Source organism: Onychostoma macrolepis, chromosome 06, assembly GCF_012432095.1.
Source record: "Onychostoma macrolepis isolate SWU-2019 chromosome 06, ASM1243209v1, whole genome shotgun sequence".
In the NCBI taxonomy this organism is placed as follows: domain Eukaryota; kingdom Metazoa; phylum Chordata; class Actinopteri; order Cypriniformes; family Cyprinidae; genus Onychostoma; species Onychostoma macrolepis.
The window spans coordinates 3708358-3728362 of record NC_081160.1 but is presented as its reverse complement, the minus strand read 5'-3'; the positions used below and the strand labels follow the sequence as shown (position 1 = coordinate 3728362).

At 35.9% G+C, this 20005-nt stretch overlaps 3 protein-coding genes across 3 annotated transcripts in view; all 3 read right to left on the bottom strand.

Moving 5' to 3' along the window:
- The window catches only part of st3gal3a (ST3 beta-galactoside alpha-2,3-sialyltransferase 3a), a 48277-nt gene extending 38099 nt beyond the window's left edge, over positions 1 to 10178 (bottom strand). The window contains 4 exon segments of the mRNA XM_058778547.1: positions 4240 to 4259; positions 4261 to 4285; positions 7925 to 8073; positions 9986 to 10178. Of these exon segments, the coding sequence (XP_058634530.1) occupies positions 4240 to 4259; positions 4261 to 4285; positions 7925 to 8042 (163 nt within the window). The 5' untranslated portion in view covers positions 8043 to 8073; positions 9986 to 10178.
- A 2078-nt stretch (positions 10179 to 12256) lies between these two features.
- LOC131542270 (E3 ubiquitin-protein ligase RBBP6-like) lies at positions 12257 to 13324 on the bottom strand. Its single transcript, XM_058778782.1, has 4 exons — positions 13202 to 13324; positions 12980 to 13119; positions 12542 to 12893; positions 12257 to 12469 (listed from the first exon to the last, which is right to left on the bottom strand). Exons 1-4 carry the CDS (start codon positions 13322 to 13324, stop codon positions 12257 to 12259), a joined length of 828 nt encoding a protein of 275 aa, XP_058634765.1.
- Positions 13325 to 13378: 54 nt separating this feature from the next.
- On the bottom strand, positions 13379 to 19782 carry LOC131542595 (E3 ubiquitin-protein ligase RBBP6-like). Its single transcript, XM_058779438.1, has 5 exons — positions 19330 to 19782; positions 14444 to 14543; positions 14296 to 14332; positions 13677 to 13718; positions 13379 to 13473 (listed from the first exon to the last, which is right to left on the bottom strand). Exons 1-5 carry the CDS (start codon positions 19487 to 19489, stop codon positions 13381 to 13383), a joined length of 432 nt encoding a protein of 143 aa, XP_058635421.1. The 5' UTR covers positions 19490 to 19782; the 3' UTR covers positions 13379 to 13380.
- Positions 19783 to 20005: the final 223 nt, after the last annotated feature.

Below are 20005 nucleotides of genomic sequence, written 5' to 3'. Positions count from 1 at the left end.
CAGACCGACATGGGTGGCATATATGTGAGTCAGTAGCACAAACACAAACTAAACAAAATTGAATATGGCTGTTCAGTTAAATGGCATTCAATGGCTACCAGCATCGACTCTGAACAGCCAGGAAGGAAAATACTGACACATGTGCAAACTCTGTGCAAAAAAAGAAAATGCAAACACTGCAGAGTACAAGTGCTTACTCAATGCAAGTACGCACAGCTTTCTCACTTTGGTGAACTATTAATTTTAAAGGAATCTTGATGGGATTGATGAATGTGTTTATAATTATCTACCTATAGCTAAATACATGAGGAATGTGTGCTTGCAATGCATTAGTAAAACATTTGCATGTTTTAGCCAAACATTTCACAAACTTTAGATGAAACTATGTACAGTTGCAATATGGACATGAAATACTGATTGGTGTAAGAATTAAAAAAAGAAAAAAAAAAGTGTGTGAAAAAAGGGATACAGCTATGTGAGTTAATTATATATCTTAGCTATAAAATACAGAAGAGTATTTGACTAAAGAATGATTAGGATGACAAACACATCTTTACGCAAGCTGATAAAATGAATTAAGATTAAATATGACGTTTATGAAATCATAAAAAGAGGAAAGGCTTCTACCAAGTAAAATCAACAAACATTACTGTTCTAAGTGCCAGGCAACATTAGACTGCATAGTCCAATGAACCGAGTAATAAAGTTTTAGAAACCATGAAGTCCAATTATATAACAGTGAAGTGATCTTACATGTTTAACACAGAAGGATATTACAGAGATTTGTTACTTCCTGACAAAATAAAACTGATAAACATACAAAGAAAGAACAGTTAAAAATCGGTCAAGACATCTCATATCTCAAGCTGAATACTTAATAATCTGAGAAAGAGAGAAAGAACAAGACCGAAAGAATGATAGAATGAAAGAACAAAAGAAAGGAAAAGAACAAAAAGAAACAAAGAACAAATGATCGAATGAAAAAAAAGAATGATTGAAAAAAAAAAAACAATAGAAAGAAAGAAAACAAATAAACTAAAGAAAGAACAAAAGAAACAGAACAAACAAGCAAACAAACAAACAAAAGTAAAACAAATGAAGGAACATTCGAAAGAAACAATTAAAGGACTAACAACAAATGAATAAAACAAGAATGAAAGAAAGAATTAAACAATAATAGAAAGAAAAAAGAACAAACAACTAAAGAACAAAAGAAACAAGGAACGAACAAGCAAAAAAAAAGAAAAAAACAAATGAAAAAGAATGAACATACAAAAGAAACAATTAAAGCACTAACAACAAATGAATAAAAAAGAACGAACGAAAGAAAGAAAAAGGAACCCAAGAAACAGAACGAATGAGAGAACAAAAAGAACAAATGAAGATGAAAGAAAGAAAGAAAGAAAGAAAGAAAGAAAGAAAGAAAGAAAGAAAGAAAGAAAGAAAGAAAGAAAGAAAGAAAGAAAGAAAAAAAAAAAAGAAAGAAAGAAAAAGAAAGAGTTCTGGGGGTTGTCGAGGCCGCCGGGACAGACGTGTGTTCTGGACGCTGCATTAGTGCGGTTGATAGCAGTGATGTTGCATTAGAAGTCGCAGGAGCTGCAGCAGGTGTTAGTCACAGCAGAAATCACTGCGCAGGGAGTCTTACAAAGATCACAGTGCTTCTGTCAGATACCTGCCACCTGTTATCACTGCCTAATTCCACAAATATTCTGGGTCAAATGCAGCTTGAGCTCTACTGACAACATCTGTGACATGCTGCTACACCTTTGAAATGCAGGAATAGCTGCAAGATTTAAATGTTTACATGTGTATTACTGTAAAAACGTTTGTTTTTATAAACACTAAGAAAGTATTTACAGGTCACAGATATTGTTGATAGACCTACAGTTGCATCTTGCTGGAAAATACATGTTACCATTTTAATAATTTAAAAGTCAGTATCATTATCAGCACATTATCCCTATATCAACGTTATTAGTAGTAGTAGCAGTACTAGTATTACTGTAATCTACATTTTCTAGATTCTAATCTAGATTTTAATATGGGAAGGACTGGACTGGTATTTACTTCATATTAATAGATCAATGTTTAGTACAGCATATAAGTCATGACAAGTTTATGACTTTTTAATAGCGTTCGGAAGAGTTTTTCACCAGAAATCTGCAAAGCATAAAAATATAAATCTTTATTAACTTCATCATTTCGTCAGACAGAAGCACGACAGATGTCTTTGTACTGAATGTGCAGGGGGAAATTCTGCTTAAATACTAGAAATGCAATGGAGAAGCTTTATAATGTTGGGAGAGCAAATGTGCAATTTAATGATTTCATTATTTTTGTACAGTGAGGAAAATAAGTATTTGAACACCCTGCTATTTTGCAAGTTCTCCCACTTAGAAATCATGGAGGGTCTGAAATTGTCATCGTGGGTGCATGTCCACTGTGAGAGACATAATCTAAAAAAAAATCCAGAAATCACAATGTATGATTTTTTAACTATTTATTTGTATGATACAGCTGCAAATAAGTATTTGAACACCTGTCTATCAGCTGGAATTCTGACCCTCAAAGACCTGTTAGTCTGCCTTTAAAATGTCCACCTCCACTCCATTTATTATCCTAAATTAGATGCACCTGTTTGAGGTCGTTAGCTGCATAAAGACACCTGTCCACCCCATACAATCAGTAAGAATCCAACTACTAACATGGCCAAGACCAAAGAGCTGTCCAAAGACACTAGAGACAAAATTGTACACCTCCACAAGGCTGGAAAGGGCTACGGAAATTGCCAAGCAGCTTGGTGAAAAAGGTCCACTGTTGGAGCAATCATTAGAAAATGGAAGAAGCTAAACATGACTGTCAATCTCCCTCGGACTGGGGCTCCATGCAAGATCTCACCTCGTGGGGTCTCAATGATCCTAAGAAAGGTGAGAAATCAGCCCAGAACTACACGGGAGGAGCTGGTCAATGACCTGAAAAGAGCTGGGACCACCGTTTCCAAGGTTACTGTTGGTAATACACTAAGGCGTCATGGTTTGAAATCATGCATGGCACGGAAGGTTCCCCTGCTTAAACCAGGCCTGACTTAAGTTTGCCAATGACCATTTGGATGATCCAGAGGAGTCATGGGAGAAAGTCATGTGGTCAGATGAGACCAAAATAGAACTTTTGGTCATAATTCCACTAAACGTGTTTGGAGGAAGAAGAATGATGAGTACCATCCCAAGAACACCATCCCTACTGTGAAGCATGGGGTGGTAGCATCATCTTTGGGGTGTTTTTCTGCACATGGGACAGGGCGACTGCACTGTATTAAGGAGAGGATGACCGGGGCCATGTATTGCGAGATTTTGGGGAACAACCTCCTTCCCTCAGTTAGAGCATTGAAGATGGGTCGAGGCTGGGTCTTCCAACATGACAATGACCCGAAGCACACAGCCAGGATAACCAAGGAGTGGCTCTGTAAGAAGCATATCAAGGTTCTGGCGTGGCCTAGCCAGTCTCAGACCTAAACCCAATAGAGAATCTTTGGAGGAGCTCAAACTCCGTGTTTCTCAGCGACAGGCCAGAAACCTGACTGATCTAGAGAAGATCTGTGTGGAGGTGGGCCAAAATCCCTCCTGCAGTGTGTGCAAACCTGGTGAAAAACTACAAGAAACGTTTGACCTCTGTAATTGCAAACAAAGGCTACTGTACCAAATATTAACATTGATTTTCTCAGGTGTTCAAATACTTATTTGCAGCTGTATCATACAAATAAATAGTTAAAAAAATCATACATTGTGATTTCTGGATTTTTTTTTTTAGATTATGTCTCTCACAGTGGACATGCACCTACGATGACAATTTCAAACCCCTCCATGATTTCTAAGTGGGAGAACTTGCAAAATAGCAGGGTGTTCAAATACTTATTTTCCTCACTGTATATTTATTTAAACTTCTTGTATTTTGAACAGTGTTGAACTAGGATGCTTGAGAAAACAAGCATTTGTCTCAAACCTGCTTTGTTACATATACAATTTAATAGAGTTATGCAAACTTAAAAGTCCGGGTGAATAAAATGGATTAAAGTAAAGACATTTATAATGTTACATAGGATTTCTATTCATCAAAGAATCCTGAGAAAAATGTGTCACAGTTTCCACAAAAACATGAAGCAGCACAACTGCTTTCAACATTGAAATTATGCGGATGAATCTCCCAACATTATTGAAGAATCAGTATACGGTAGACCTCTACCTGAAGCTACTACACGTCCCGGAGAGTAACCTATCCAAATCAGCCTCTGAAACACAAGAGTGCGAGTTCAGCATACAGAAGGCATGTCATCACCTCTGTTTGAGTGAGATCAGATGCTTTTAGTGTCTCTGTAAACAGTGTTGAACAGCAGCACCCGGACTAGAGCGATGACAGCAAAACAAGGCCGTGAATTCACTCAACATCTGATACACTGGTTAGCAGATCAGACAACAAATACAACACTCTTAGTGCATAATGCAACTAAACCAAACAAACAGACCTTCAGAGGGTGCAGTACAGCACACACTGTTACAAACAATGCATTCTTTTATATGTATGAGAGAAACTGGACAACAAGCGTAAGTTCCACACATCTGCAGTTCCTGAAAAACTATGAGAAATGTTGCAGTGCATACATTTAACAACTAACCAGCTAATAAACCAATTTAGTGACTACAACACGATTTACCATGCTGGTTAAAAGTCTGGACACAATTGACTGAATCTTAAATGATCTTGGAAAAACTTCTGCCTAAATACTTGAAATTAGTTTTTGTGTTTAAAAGAACAGTTCACCAAACAGGAAAGTTTCCTGAACATTTACTCACTCTCATGTCATACTAGTTTGTAGATGAGTTAGCCTGTTCATCAAAACAGAAATGTTGCATTACATCACTTGCTCACCAATGGATGCTCTGCAGTGAATGGGTGCCGTCAGAATGAGAGTCCAAACAGCTGATAAAAACATCACAATAATCCACACCACTCCAGCCCATTCAGTTAACATCCCGTGAAGTCAAAAGCTGCGTGTTTATAAGAAACAAATCTATAATAAACATAATTTTTAACTTAAAATCATTGCTTCCAGCTAAAATACAAGTCCTCTATCCATAATAGTGCTTTCTCCAGTGAAAAAGTCATTTTGGCTGAATCGGTAGAGAAATCTGCACAGACCGAGCACAGTTTACAAGCGTAAACAGTCCAAAACAGCTCTAAACAAATATGTGGCTGGATTCTGATGTGAGAGACAGCCGAGACAACTTTTTCACCAGGGGAGTGTTATCATCAATTATGAACTCATATTTTGGCCAGAAGCGACAGTTTAAAAGTTAAAATATCTTGATGGATTGCTTTCTTACAAACACGCATGTTTTCACTTAAGATGTTAACTGATAGACTGGAGCGGTGTGGTTAACTTGTGGATTATTGTGATGTTTTTATCAGCTGTTTTGGACTCTCATTCTGACGGCACCCATTCACTGCAGAGGATCCACTGGTGAGCAAGTGATGGAATGCTTAACTCATCTACATCTTTGAAAGCCTCAGGTTGAGTAACTTTTCAGGGTGATTTTTTTGGTGGAACTATTCCTTATGCATTTCTAAACCCCCCCTCCCAAAAAAAACACTGAAAAATGTGGAAAACAGTAATTATCAAGAATGTGTTCAAACATTTGACCTGCAGAGTTGGTTATTGACAAATGACAGAAAAACAGGGTTGATAAACAGGGATATTTCATCGGATCATCTGTTTTATTTGTTGGACTCTGATCTGGTAAAACAGATAATTGTACCAGACATCTATAATAAAACATCAAGGCTAAATTCTGACTTACAGTCAAGAGTTTCTTGGGAACCAAGAATATTCATAGAAACAAACCACACCATATCTGTATAAGGAATGTGCAAAATGCCGCAGCGCTAGAAAAGTCTGTGTGTGTGACTGTGAACAGAGAAAAGCTGATTTTCTGTTTTTGCACTTATATGATTATGAATTACACTAGTTACACAGTAAGCAATATGGTAGCATTTTGTGGTTCAATTTTAGAGTGACGCAGCCTGGTGAACGAGAAAACATCCTGAAGTTTTTGTCTATTGTATGAGCCAAAAAGCGAAATGCAGCAAAATTACTAACAAATGCTGATCAGACTTCGTTAAAGAGATTATTCCCAGTTCCAATGCATGTTAAAACACAGAGGCTTGTATTATTTGTCATTACTTTGTTACCTTAATTCTGTAAATGATTACATGAAACATAAAATGTGTTATACATGGTAACCTTTACTAGTCTGATATGTGAAAAACAAGGTTTAATGACTGAATCAACAAGACTACATCAACTACAGTCTCTTTAATGTAATAACTGCATATTTTCACCTCTGCATGTAGTCAGTACCAAATGATTTAGTATCAGTAGCACAGATAATGAACAACAGATTCATATTTCCATTGTTTCATTAACACAAACATGAAAGATATCTGATCTTTAAATCACAAATCAATTTATAACACATGACAATATACACTAACGTTCAATAGTTTGGGGTCAGTAAGATTTATTTTTAAAGAAAGATACTTTTATTAAGCAAGAATCCATTAAATCGATTAAAAGTGACAGTACAGACATTTATAATGTTACAAAAGATTTCTATTTCAAATAAACGCTGCTCTTTTTAACTTTCTATTCATCGAATAATCCTTAAAAAAATGCACCGCAGTATGAAGCAGCATAACGGTTTTCAACATTGATAATGAATGAAGGATCACATGACCCTGAAGACTGGAGTAATGATGCTGAAAATTCAGCTTTGCTTAACAGTAATAAATGACATTTTATTGAAAACCGCTATTTTAAATTGCAATAATATTTCACAAAACTGCTTTTACTGTATTCATTAAACAAATGAATGCAGCCTTGGTGAGCATTAGAGACTTCCTTTGAAATAATTAAAATAAAAAATTACTGACCTCAAACCTTTAAACAGTAGTTTTTTTGTTGTTAATAGTTCCAGCAATCAAATTCTTTCAGTTGTATAATTAATTCCCTTAATCACTGCATTAGTTTTTAGGTGGAGATGATATCAGATACTACAGCTTCTATTTTTATCTTGTGACAAGTGATCATGGTGGTGCTGTGTTACGCGTGTGAAACTAGAGTGTACCACCCTAAACTTGTAGTGTGAAAGTAACTGAAGTGAAAACTGTTATCAGCAGCAAATCTAAAAGGTGCTTTTGTGAAATACAAAATATTCGAAGAGACAAAAATTTATCTTTTTGCTGAACAATCATGTGCTGAGTAATTCTAAGCAAACTTCCATTACAGCAAAGATCGTTGTGTGTATTATTTTGTCTTCAAAGCTGACCCTTTTTAGTCTGCTGGCTACTTTTTGACTTATTCCATGGGGTGGACACGGAGAGCGATGGGCTCTTAGCTCCCTCCTCTGGCCATTACAGCAAACCAAACCTTTATTTTCCAGCATCTTAGTTTAAGATCATGGCTTCACCAGTGATCTGATGCCAAACAGGAAGACAGTGAGAAAGGTTTCTAAACCAACAGCCTTAATTTCAGGCATTACGTATCATTGGGGAAAACCAGATCCAGAGAAGCAAAAGTTCTGACATTTCACTGTTCAGAGAAATTAAAAATCTGTTATGAAACAAGCCTCAGAGAAACAAAAAGCACTTTCAGAGATCCCCGCCATCGAGTGTTTACTCTAAACGACACCACACATAAGGAGATTCATGTGTGTGACTAACTAGAGCTAGAAAACTGCATCATGCTGATTCATTCTGTACTGACCGCTTGCAGCCAAACAATCATTATGATTCATTTAAAGGCATGTGCATTGGAAGTTCTCCTTTTGTGCTCCACGTAAGAAAATAGTCATATGACGACATGTATACTCACGAGATTTCTGGACTGGGCTCCGTAGGTGCAGTCTGCCAGACGAATAGTAGAGGAATATCAGCACCATGATGGGACAAATTAAAAACATGAAGCTCCGTGTGGACTTCATCCTGATCATCTCACACGAGGCTTCATCTGGTCTGAGTCACCTGAAAAAAACAAGCACGCAACACACTGATCAATCACGGTGCTTTCGCGAGACAAACGTCTGCTTCATAAACTGATGTTTGGTCTTTCAATACATAAGAGTTTAAAAGCTAAACTGGTATTCATTTCAATGGCTTAAAACAAATAGTAAAATATTAGGTAACATGACTGATGAGTTCAACATGGGTAAGGAACAACAGAGATGTGTTACTTTTATGCGGATGCGTTCAGAACATGCAGTAACAGGCCTGCAAGTGAAATGAAGAACGCTCACCAGGGTATGCACAGTTTCTACCAAAACACCCTTGTTAGTACAGTTAGAAATTACTCTGACCCTTTAAAATTATTTTGTTGATGTAAGCAAATATTCTGGAAGCCGTTTATAAGCTGGTGACATGCAACGGTTTCTTTAAGGAGTTATTTCTACCTGATTTAACCATGTGGTCTGTCATATTAATAAAATAAAACAAGTTCATTCAGATGTTTTGTGATATAATATAAAAATAGGCTTCATGTGGCAAGATTTCAACAGTTTACGCAATCTAAACAAGCTTCCTCATTATTATTACGAACCAACTATCACATTTTGGAGTGAACCGCAGATACCATGATATAATTTTTGTAAGCGTGAACATTAATATAACATATAATATAAACATATATTATTAATACAATGTTAAAATAACAACAGGTTCTCTTTAATACCATAAAACACAATTTTTTTCAATCCCAGTTGTTTTGTTATAATATAATTGTATATAATATAATATAATAAACAATAACTGGATCAAATAGGGAAAAAAAATTACCATGTTTGCAACCAGCATTTATTTTTATTTATTTATTTTTTTAATTGACAACGCTTTTAAAAAAGTACTGTAGCAATACTATGGTACAGTAATTGTATGGTATCAGATAACAGGTCTCCCTAGTATATATAAAAACATTTTAAAAAAGGAACAAAAAAAGTCCTAGAGGAACTTCTAATTTAGAACCAATCCTATGTGCATGCTACATTCTATTTAATTAGTTATATATTATATTTTATAATAAATATAATAAATCATATTATACTATAGTAAGATTGATAAGATTAAGATATTGACTGTTAACTAGTTGCTTATTAGAATGCATATTACTAGCATATTGGCTGTTTATTAGTACTTATAAAGCATATGTTAATGGTTTATTCTATATGACCTATATAGATCCCTTAACTCTACCCAATACCTAAACATAACTACTTCAACAACTACATCAATTACTATTTATAGATATCAAATTAGGAGATTACTTTGGAAAAACAGTAAACAGTAACGTGTTTCCTAATCTAATGTGTTACCTTTACATAATATTATATATTTTATAACATAAAATAACAACTGCATCTTTTCTGAAACATAACTTCTAAAAGGATAAAACGCCACGTTATTTACATGGTACTCCTAGGTAAGTTACTTCATTATTTCCAAATACATGGTACTACTATGCTAAATGTCCAAAAATCGCATCACCACAGTACTTTTGTTCATTTGCTTTAAGTCAAATTAGCTCAATGTTTCAAAAAGACACACTTTTTTTAACAACTAGTGAAGGTTTTCAACAATTCAGAAACTCAATTGAGCCTGGTAACCAATGGAAACTGCTCGGCTACCGGCGGTCGCTTGTGTGTTTGTATGCTACATAACGGTAACAGACACATCCGGTTAGCGCTTTAGCTAACCCTCAAAACCACCGAACACATATTCCTCTCAGCTCACCGATTCGCCTCAATTACGTGAACTACACAACCACACGGTTAATGTACACACGGCGTTAATTAGAAACGGCCGACACCACAGCCGTTACAAGAGACAAACTGTCAACACAAGGTTTAGCGCGTGTAAGTGTGTGAGGGGCTAAGTGTCCTCCTACCTCACAGAAACGGAGCAATAACGTAAACATTTCCATAAACACACCGCTGTCTCACACGTCGGTCGTTACAGCTTCTCTGGAGGAACGAGAAAAACATGTCTTTTATCTCTCGGCTCCGCTTATCAGCTCGATTCCCTGGGTGAGCGAATTGAAGAGAAAACAGAGTTCATGCCACAAAGGTTGAGGAGGAGGAGGGTACCTTCTGTCAGGCCTGAACAGCTATTGGCTTGAACACACACACACACACCGCGCGCGCTCACTTGTTTCGCTATCCTTGTGGGAACATTTATAGGCGTAATGGTTTTTATACAGCACAAACTGTATGTACTATTGCCCTACACCAACCCTACACCTAAACCTACCCTTTACAGGAATCTTTCTGCATTTTTAGATTTTCAGATAAACATCATTTACTATTTTTAATCATGTTAAAAATGTCAGGTTTTACTATCCTTGTGGGTACATTTGGTCCCCACAATGTAGCATAAACAAGTACACACACACACACACACACACACACACACGCATAGCTGAGTGAACACACAGTGTTGGTTACTTGAGATAGGCTATGTTACTAGTATGAACAATAGCAATAGCTCTGTCACTCACTTACAGACAATTACCAAAATACAGTGACATTATGATGGTATTTTGGAAATTCACCATGGAAAAACTGAGGAACTTGAGGACTGTGACAATATGATAATCATAAATATATCACAGTGCTTTTTATTGCACTATGAATCACTCAGTTTTATTGGGCTGTTACCACTACATATTTAAAAGTCAATTGTTTATCAGTCTTGTTTTTAATCTGTCTTGTGGTGATCTACGAACATGGCTTTTCTGATTTCAGTGTTAAAAAATAAAACAAAATCAAAATCCATCTACTTGTATACATAGCTATATATACTTTGTAGGTCAAAGGATGGTTAAAAAGATGCACAGATATTACTACCTAAATTAATACAAATGTTTTTTCAGCTTTTTTTTTTTTCAGGGGGAAAATCCCTTATGATGTCAGTAAAGTCCAACTTGCAGGGAAGTTAATTCTCAGTGGAAGTGCACATGAGATCATTTAGTCTTTGTTGCCTTGTAATTGTTGACCGCAGTCCGTTCTAATCCAAGGACAGTTTAGAAAAAGAGTCTTATCCGCAAGATAATGGAAGTGCACTTCACAATAACACAATGCTCTGTCTGTTCTCACATCTATGAGCACAGGAAGCAAAATGAAACTAAACAATTTAGTTTGCATTATTCTTAAAGTCAATTTGGAAAAATAAAATCTTCGAAATGAATAAATTGAATGCAAATGCAATAAAATAAAATAAAATGCATGCAAATGCAATTTTAAAATAAAAAAAAAGATTGTATATAATGTAAAAAAACTGAATTAACCTGTTTCCCATATCTCATCTCACATGCATAACAAAGAAGTTTTTGTTGCTGTGCTTTATGAGCTTTGGTGATAATTAAAGGTGCTGTATATATTTATTGTGGCACCACACGAATTACAGAAACCTTGATTAAAATAACGACTGGTATGTGAGTCCCTTAGATAAATGCATGTTTGATATTATAAGCGTTTCATAGAGATTTCCTGTTGACACATATTGTGAAAGGTGGGCAGAGCTTATAGGCTGCTGTACTGTGAAAATCCCAGAACACACATTTCACACACACACACACACACTTTGATCTCGTAGCATTGACCTTATGCTAATTTGGGTTATCATGAGTTCATTTCGTGAGTCAAATCTCTATGACCCTCTTTATAAATGAAAGAGCACACCTTTCTGTTTCCTGTTACAGACGGATCAGCAATCTTTTGCGCTTCAGCATCATATCGAAACTTTCTTTCTAAAAACATGAATAGACCTTTTGTTAACAATTGGTATGAAGAGGCTTTAAATAAGTGCATCACTTCACAAAGAGTCAACAATACTTAAGTACTGGTAGGCTTCCCTTCGCAATCCTTCCTGTTTCGCAAGAGTTATGGGTTCACAATCATGAATAAACATTCAAAACTTGATCTTAATTTTTAATGCATAACGATACCATGCAGTATCATTATGCATTAAATATGAACTATTTTACTACTTTTCATAGGGGAACTAATATTAGTGTAACAGAACTAACAGAAGTAGTAGAATTTTTGAGAGAAAGGTCAAACCTTGGGGTATTTAACAACAGACAAACTCCTAACAATATGAAAAATACAAACACATACATTTTGATGCTTTGCGTTTAATCTCAACAAGGAGTGATACTTCACAAGGTTTCTCCAATGCAGGACTGAAAGTCTTTCAGTAGCGTGGTCTCTTCGGGTCCATATCTGTTTTGAGGAGATCTGGAGCATGAACGATAACCTTTCATATCCCTCTTTGATGAGGGTTCTGGGATGGGTGACAGGGATTGATGGCTGTGGTTTGGACTCAGGTAGGAATGCAAAGATCTGGTTCCATTTTTAAAATGATTCACATCCTGAATTAAAAAAGATACTGAATGAAGATGCAGAAGATGAACTACAAGAAGAAACAGGGTTTAAGGTCTTACTTGACGCAAAACAGTGTTTGCAGTCAAACTGTCAGGAGAAACATCCGACTGTCTGCAGGTTGGACAAACGTGTCCGTCAGACTCCAGCAAACACGTTCTGATACCTGACACCAAACGATTGTCAGAAACAGCCTGTTTGCTTCTGACTGATGTTTGTTTGATCAGACACTCACATTCATCACAGTAGCTGCTCCTGCAGCAGGGAATCATCACAGCATCGCTCAGCAGATCCTTACAGATCAGACACAGCAGCGTCGCAGGAACCGGATCGGATGAGGATGAGGATGAGGATGAAGGGTTATTCTGGGGTGAGAAGGGCGGCTTCTCTTTCTTCCCAATCGCATAGGCATCACTAAACAGATCAAACACAACATGATTCAAACACAAGACTTTAACAAACACTAGAACCTGCAGCAAGACCAAGTACAGTAAACTCACGCATCCATAACGGGAATGACGTATTTCCCGCTGCTGTCCATCATGACTCCCTTTCTGTCAGGATCATCCACCTCCACCAGGAAACTACGAGGAATCCCTGCGCATTTCCGTATGCGCTTATGAGGAGCGCAACTTTTGTCCTGTGAATTCATGAATGACTTTCAAACTCTGACATACTAACAGGGAAAAGAGCTCGAGTTCACAGCAGCTGTGTCCAGTTACCCCATTGCTCGGGCAGTTTTTAATGTGATGTCCAGGAATCCTGCAGCGGAAGCAGATGTAGTTTGGTGGAAGCAGTCCGACCAGCTTCATCGCATCACTGATGAACGTCAGAATCATGAGCATCTCTCATATATTCATTCATAGATTCATAGATTAATTCGCCGTCAATGTCTGAACACTCACCTGCTGGAATAATAGCACAGACTGGACTGGTACATCACAGCTTTGAGTTTGTCCTCCTCTGATGCATTTGCCTCAGCCAGATTCTCAGTCTGTTTCACAGGCATTTGCATCTTTTAATGTTTAGCACTGAGACACTCAAACCTCCTGGAAGAAGCTGCTTGTGTGTCATTGCGGCTTCACAATACATTGTGTTTTGATATTCAGCACTTATTGTCTTCATTACGACACTTCATATGCAAACACTGAAGTTCATTACAGTGCAGCAGGGCGTATTTCTCATTGTTTTCAATACCTTCAGAAGCAGATCCAGTGAAACTGGTGAAGAATCACCAACCTGCTGCTGAAATAAACATGAACACAAGAGGAGTTTTACCTCTGTGACGAGACACAAGGCTTATTTAGAACAATAGTGAGGTCAGTCACAGAGTTTAGAGACCAGAGACACATGAACAAGACACACAGAGACATAGATGAGACATGAACGAGACGCTCGTCTACAGAAACCCAATCAGAATGAAGACGCACAGCCTTGACCGTCAGGGAATTAATAATAGTTTTATTGAGTAATGTTGCAATAATCATACAGCAAATGTGGTTATTCATACAGAAAATGTAAAGTAAAAATGAACAATAGTGCATATAGAATGAAAATATTATTTAAAACGGTTCAGTGGAATTGGGCTTACATTCGATTCGAATCAAGTAACGTTAAATGGCTTGTCCAGACAGTTTGATCTAAAACAGAGTAACTTTATAAAACTTAGCAAACGTGGCTATCTGTAATATACTGGAGGAGTCAGCTGACGATGTTCCATATGTTAAAGTATAAAAATAACCATAGGAATTGAATATTTGACGAAGCACCTTTCCAAAGAGAGTTATTAAACCAATGCAAACACTTTTCTACATACTGTTTGTGAAGATCCACACGATGGTTCAGGCCGATTACTGCAAAACCAAACAGCAAAGAGTTCAAATGACTAAAACACCAATGACAGACTGATGATTCTTCATATTACATCTAAATAATAACAGTTGTGTTCACGTCACGTGACTTACTTGACAAATCTTTTGTTTGTGGATTTGAGCCCAACAGCAGGGATTCGTCTGATAACGACTGACGTGTTGTTGGGAATGAGAGCTTCATCATCAGTGTATTCTGACAGAAAAACACCAATAAAACCTTTAGTTTTACCTCAGACAGTACCATAGTATTCTATAAGTGACGTTAAATATATCAAAATACCAAAATATTACCATCTGACTCCATGTCTAACACTACAGGCGGCACTAGTACAGCAGCAGATCCATAAATTTAACTCTTTATTGAACATAAAAGCATTCATTTGTGTTCTAAATTTGTGGAGCTGAACTCACCTTCATTGGTTTGTATTTTATATGTTTAGTTTAGTTTAGTTTGTGGAGCTGAACTCACCTTCATTGGTTTGTATTTTATATGTTTAGTTTAGTTTAGTTTGTGGAGCTGAACTCACCTTCATTGTTTTGTATTTTATATGTTTAGTTTAGTTTAGTTTGTGGAGCTGAACTCACCTTCATTGGTTTGTATTTTATATGTTTAGTTTAGTTTAGTTTGTGGAGCTGAACTCACCTTCATTGGTTTGTATTTTATATGTTTAGTTTAGTTTGTGGAGCTGAACTCACCTTCATTGGTTTGTATTTTATATGTTTAGTTTAGTTTAGTTTGTGGAGCTGAACTCACCTTCATTGGTTTGTATTTTATATGTTTAGTTTAGTTTAGTTTGTGGAGCTGAACTCACCTTCATTAGTTTGTATTTTATATGTTTAGTTTAGTTTAGTTTGTGGAGCTGAACTCACCTTCATTGGTTTGTATTTTATATGTTTAGTTTAGTTTAGTTTGTGGAGCTGAACTCACCTTCATTGGTTTGTATTTTATATGTTTAGTTTAGTTTAGTTTGTGGAGCTGAACTCCAGGGGTGTGGACTCGAGTCACATGACTCGAGACTTGACTCGGACTCGAGTCCCAAATTTGATGACTTGCGACTCGACTCGACATAATTAAAGAAGACTTGAGACTTGACTTAGACAGCAATGACTCGAGACTTGACTTGGACTTGAGCCCTGTGACTCGGAAAGACTTGATCAGATCAGCGTCGTTATCACTCTAGACGGGTGCAGCGTGCTTGCGCTTGACTGGCAGTAAGCCAGAGACTGCGTTCAGGGAGCTCTTGATATACAGTATATGCTAGTATAAATTAATGGAGTAATAGCATAACTTACAACAAAAGAACCGAGATACGAAAAAAAGTAGTTGCTATCTCTGCTCGTGAAAAGCGCCGCCCAGCAGACACACGGAGCGGGCAGGAGAAAGGAGATCACTGGTGCTCGCCTCATCATCACCGTGACCACTGCTGTGAAATGCTAAACATATTCCTCACTTCTTTTGTTTGTCCGACACCGAGGTGGACCATGAGTGACGGATCCGCATCCCGCCACGACCCCTCGCAGCTCTACCAACTCGATGTGCTTTAATTTTCATTTTTATTGGTAAACACCTCTCCGAGACCTTTTTTTTTTTTTTGTCAGATCTCCACTGTTCAATCATTTGCATATTTTAATTGCATGTGCATTTTATTTTATTTAAACCTCAGTTAAGTTTAAAGTTAATCCATAATCAAGATTTAAATCTGAGTTTAAAGTTATGGTGCAAATATTACTTAAATCCAGGATCAAAATGATGGGTTAGAATGTAAACCTGCTTATTTTTAAAGGTTTAAAGTTTGGTGCAAAATAATTATTAGATAAACCTTGATTTAAGCTAGATTTAAAATTAATTATTGCAAAAAAATTAGCTATAATTTGAAGAAAAAAAATAAAGGAGCAATTGGCCTAATGATCATTTTAAAATATAATTTGAAGAAGTGTTCTTTCACAAAATGATTTGTGAATTGTAGTCTATATATAACTATAAAATATACTAAATTTTCTCCCCTTCACCAGGCACTGATTTCACTTTTATTTCTTTCAGGATAATTAATTGAATTCATGTATTGTAAATCAGTCTGTAGCCTATAGCACATATAGCCCCTAAATTTAGCGATAAACTATGCATATTATATACTTAACATTTAACATACAACATTTTGTCTTTGTTACTCTTAGTTATAAAGAATGGTAGCACAGCATTTTTGAATGACTGTCTTCATGAGTTTGTCTGCATCCATATTGCAGGTTTCCTCTCACATAAAGTATGGTAGCAGTTATTTCTTCTAGTTCTTTCAAAGTGGTTCTTTCTGAGTTTCTGCTCATATGTTTTTAAATCCGTTTCATTGAGGTTCCAAATAATAGCTCATTGGCTTAGATATAACAAACACCTAGCATCTTCTTATGCACACATGCAAAGTATTTCTAAAAAAAGTATTTCTTTTAATTTTAATTACTTTTGAAATATTTCATGTAATTTCTATGAAATTATGTTGTCTTTGATATTCTGTTACTAATAAAAAAGGTTTTTTTTTTTTTTTTCACTGCTTGTCCTATTTTGGCACAATCCCTAAATTGAACTTGAGTAGTTTTACTAAGGGCACCCATCTCACATTAAATTAAACTTATGTAAAAACATATTCTACCCGACTTCCTGATATAAATTACTGTAAATTTGATATGGGAATTAATACTGAGACACTAATTTGGGCAAAGAGCACTAATGACTTGTTTAAGACTTGAAGTTAAAAGTTGAGGACTTGCAACTCGACTTGGACTTGCCTATTTTGACTCGAGACTTACTTGTGACTTGCAAAACAATGACTTGGTCCCACCTCTGCTGAACTCACCTTCATTGGTTTGTATTTTATATGTTTAGTTTAGTTTAGTTTGTGGAGCTGAACTCACCTTCATTGGTTTGTATTTTATATGTTTAGTTTAGTTTAGTTTGTGGAGCTGAACTCACCTTCATTAGTTTGTATTTTATATGTTTAGTTTAGTTTAGTTTGTGGAGCTGAACTCACCTTCATTGGTTTGTATTTTATATGTTTAGTTTAGTTTAGTTTGTGGAGCTGAACTCACCTTCATTAGTTTGTATTTTATATGTTTAGTTTAGTTTAGTTTAGTTTGTAATAGCATAACTTACAACAAAAGAACCGAGATACGAAAAAAGTAGTTGCTATCTCTGCTCGTGAAAAGCGCCGCCCAGCAGACACACGGAGCGGGCAGGAGAAAGGAGATCACTGGTGCTCGCCTCATCATCACCGTGACCACTGCTGTGAAATGCTAAACATATTCCTCACTTCTTTTGTTTGTCCGACACCGAGGTGGACCATGAGTGACGGATCCGCATCCCGCCACGACCCCTCGCAGCTCTACCAACTCGATGTGCTTTAATTTTCATTTTTATTGGTAAACACCTCTCCGAGACCTTTTTTTTTTTTTGTCAGATCTCCACTGTTCAATCATTTGCATATTTTAATTGCATGTGCATTTTATTTTATTTAAACCTCAGTTAAGTTTAAAGTTAATCCATAATCAAGATTTAAATCTGAGTTTAAAGTTATGGTGCAAATATTACTTAAATCCAGGATCAAAATGATGGGTTAGAATGTAAACCTGCTTATTTTTAAAGGTTTAAAGTTTGGTGCAAAATAATTATTAGATAAACCTTGATTTAAGCTAGATTTAAAATTAATTATTGCAAAAAAAATTAGCTATAATTTGAAGAAAAAAAAATAAAGGAGCAATTGGCCTAATGATCATTTTAAAATATAATTTGAAGAAGTGTTCTTTCACAAAATGATTTATGAATTGTAGTCTATACATAACTATAAAATATACTAAATTTTTCTCCCCCTTCACCAGGCACTGATTTCACTTTTATTTCTTTCAGGATAATTAATTGAATTCATGTATTGTAAATCAGTCTGTAGCCTATAGCACATATAGCCCCTAAATTTAGCGATAAACTATGCATATTATATACTTAACATTTAACATACAACATTTTGTCTTTGTTACTCTTAGTTATAAAGAATGGTAGCACAGCATTTTTGAATGACTGTCTTCATGAGTTTGTCTGCATCCATATTGCAGGTTTCCTCTCACATAAAGTATGGTAGCAGTTATTTCTTCTAGTTCTTTCAAAGTGGTTCTTTCTGAGTTTCTGCTCATATGTTTTAAATCTGTTTCATTGAGGTTCCAAATAATGGCTCATTGGCTTAGATATAACAAACACCTAGCATCTTCTTATGCACACATGCAAAGTATTTCTAAAAAGTATTTCTTTTAATTTTAATTACTTTTGAAATATTTCATGTAATTTCTATGAAATTATGTTGTCTTTGATATTCTGTTACTAATAAAAGGTTTTTTTTTTTTTCACTGCTTGTCCTATTTTGGCACAATCCCTAAATTGAACTTGAGTAGTTTTACTAAGGGCACCCATCTCACATTAAATTAAACTTATGTAAAAACATATTCTACCCGACTTCCTGATATAAATTACTGTAAATTTGATATGGGAATTAATACTGAGACACTAATTTGGGCAAAGAGCACTAATGACTTGTTTAAGACTTGAAGTTAAAAGTTGAGGACTTGCAACTCGACTTGGACTTGCCTATTTTGACTCGAGACTTACTTGTGACTTGCAAAACAATGACTTGGTCCCACCTCTGCTGAACTCACCTTCATTGGTTTGTATTTTATATGTTTAGTTTAGTTTAGTTTGTGGAGCTGAACTCACCTTCATTGGTTTGTATTTTATATGTTTAGTTTAGTTTAGTTTGTGGAGCTGAACTCACCTTCATTAGTTTGTATTTTATATGTTTAGTTTAGTTTAGTTTGTGGAGCTGAACTCACCTTCATTGGTTTGTATTTTATATGTTTAGTTTAGTTTAGTTTGTGGAGCTGAACTCACCTTCATTAGTTTGTATTTTATATGTTTAGTTTAGTTTAGTTTGTGGAGCTGAACTCACCTTCATTGTTTTGCTCGCTGCTGATCTTTAGGTCACAGAGCTTGAGTCTCTCGCGTCTCATGATTTGTTGTTTTAACTCTCTCACAGTGATGTGAACGCCTTCAAACAGGATCGTGTCGTGACTGAGTTTACTTCGAAACTTATAATGAACACAAGGCATGTTGACACTTTTAGATTTCACCACACAAAACACAACTGGTCTAAACTATCAAAATCGCCGAGGGAAAAACCAACGATCAATCGATTAACTCAGCTATCAGCTCAATAAACATATCTATGGATGAGACGGTCAGATCTACAGAAAACGTAAACAGATACGTAATGACGCGAGACTCATGACATCCAGAAAGCATCTAAGAAATATTTCTTATTAAATTTAATTTTCACATTTTATTCATACAAGCAAAGAAAACCCGTCCTTCAAACCGCTTGCCGCTTATTTTAGGGGATATATGCAAAGTAAAAAATTGTGTTTTCCCGTAAACAAGGTCTGTATGCGTTTGTGCTATGCATAGCCCAGGAAAGACCATTTAACTAAATTAACATTTTATCAGTCAATTAAATAAACAGTAATAACCTATTACTGAAAGGTTTTTTTGTTTATTTTTGCTGATGCATTATCCCTTTAATATACTTTTATATTGTGTGATGATTTTCTTCTCTTCAGAATTGCACG

What these genes read in the sequence shown, in the direction of transcription:
- LOC131542270 (XM_058778782.1), bottom strand. Translation starts at nt 13,324, where the DNA reads ATGCTCATGATTCTGACGTTCATCAGTGATGCGATGAAGCTGGTCGGA. An exon ending in AAAACTGCCCGAGCAATGGG is followed by an intron (nt 13,120 to 13,201) that starts GTAACTGGACAC and finishes ATGAATTCACAG; the next exon opens with GACAAAAGTTGCGCTCCTCA. An exon ending in CAAACACTGTTTTGCGTCAA is followed by an intron (nt 12,470 to 12,541) that starts GTAAGACCTTAA and finishes TTTTTAATTCAG; the next exon opens with GATGTGAATCATTTTAAAAA.
- LOC131542595 (XM_058779438.1), bottom strand. Translation starts at nt 19,489, where the DNA reads ATGCCTTGTGTTCATTATAAGTTTCGAAGTAAACTCAGTCACGACACG. An exon ending in ACAAACAAAAGATTTGTCAA is followed by an intron (nt 14,333 to 14,443) that starts GTAAGTCACGTG and finishes TTGGTTTTGCAG; the next exon opens with TAATCGGCCTGAACCATCGT. An exon ending in CGTGTGGATCTTCACAAACA is followed by an intron (nt 13,719 to 14,295) that starts GTATGTAGAAAA and finishes TTTCAGCAGCAG; the next exon opens with GTTGGTGATTCTTCACCAGT.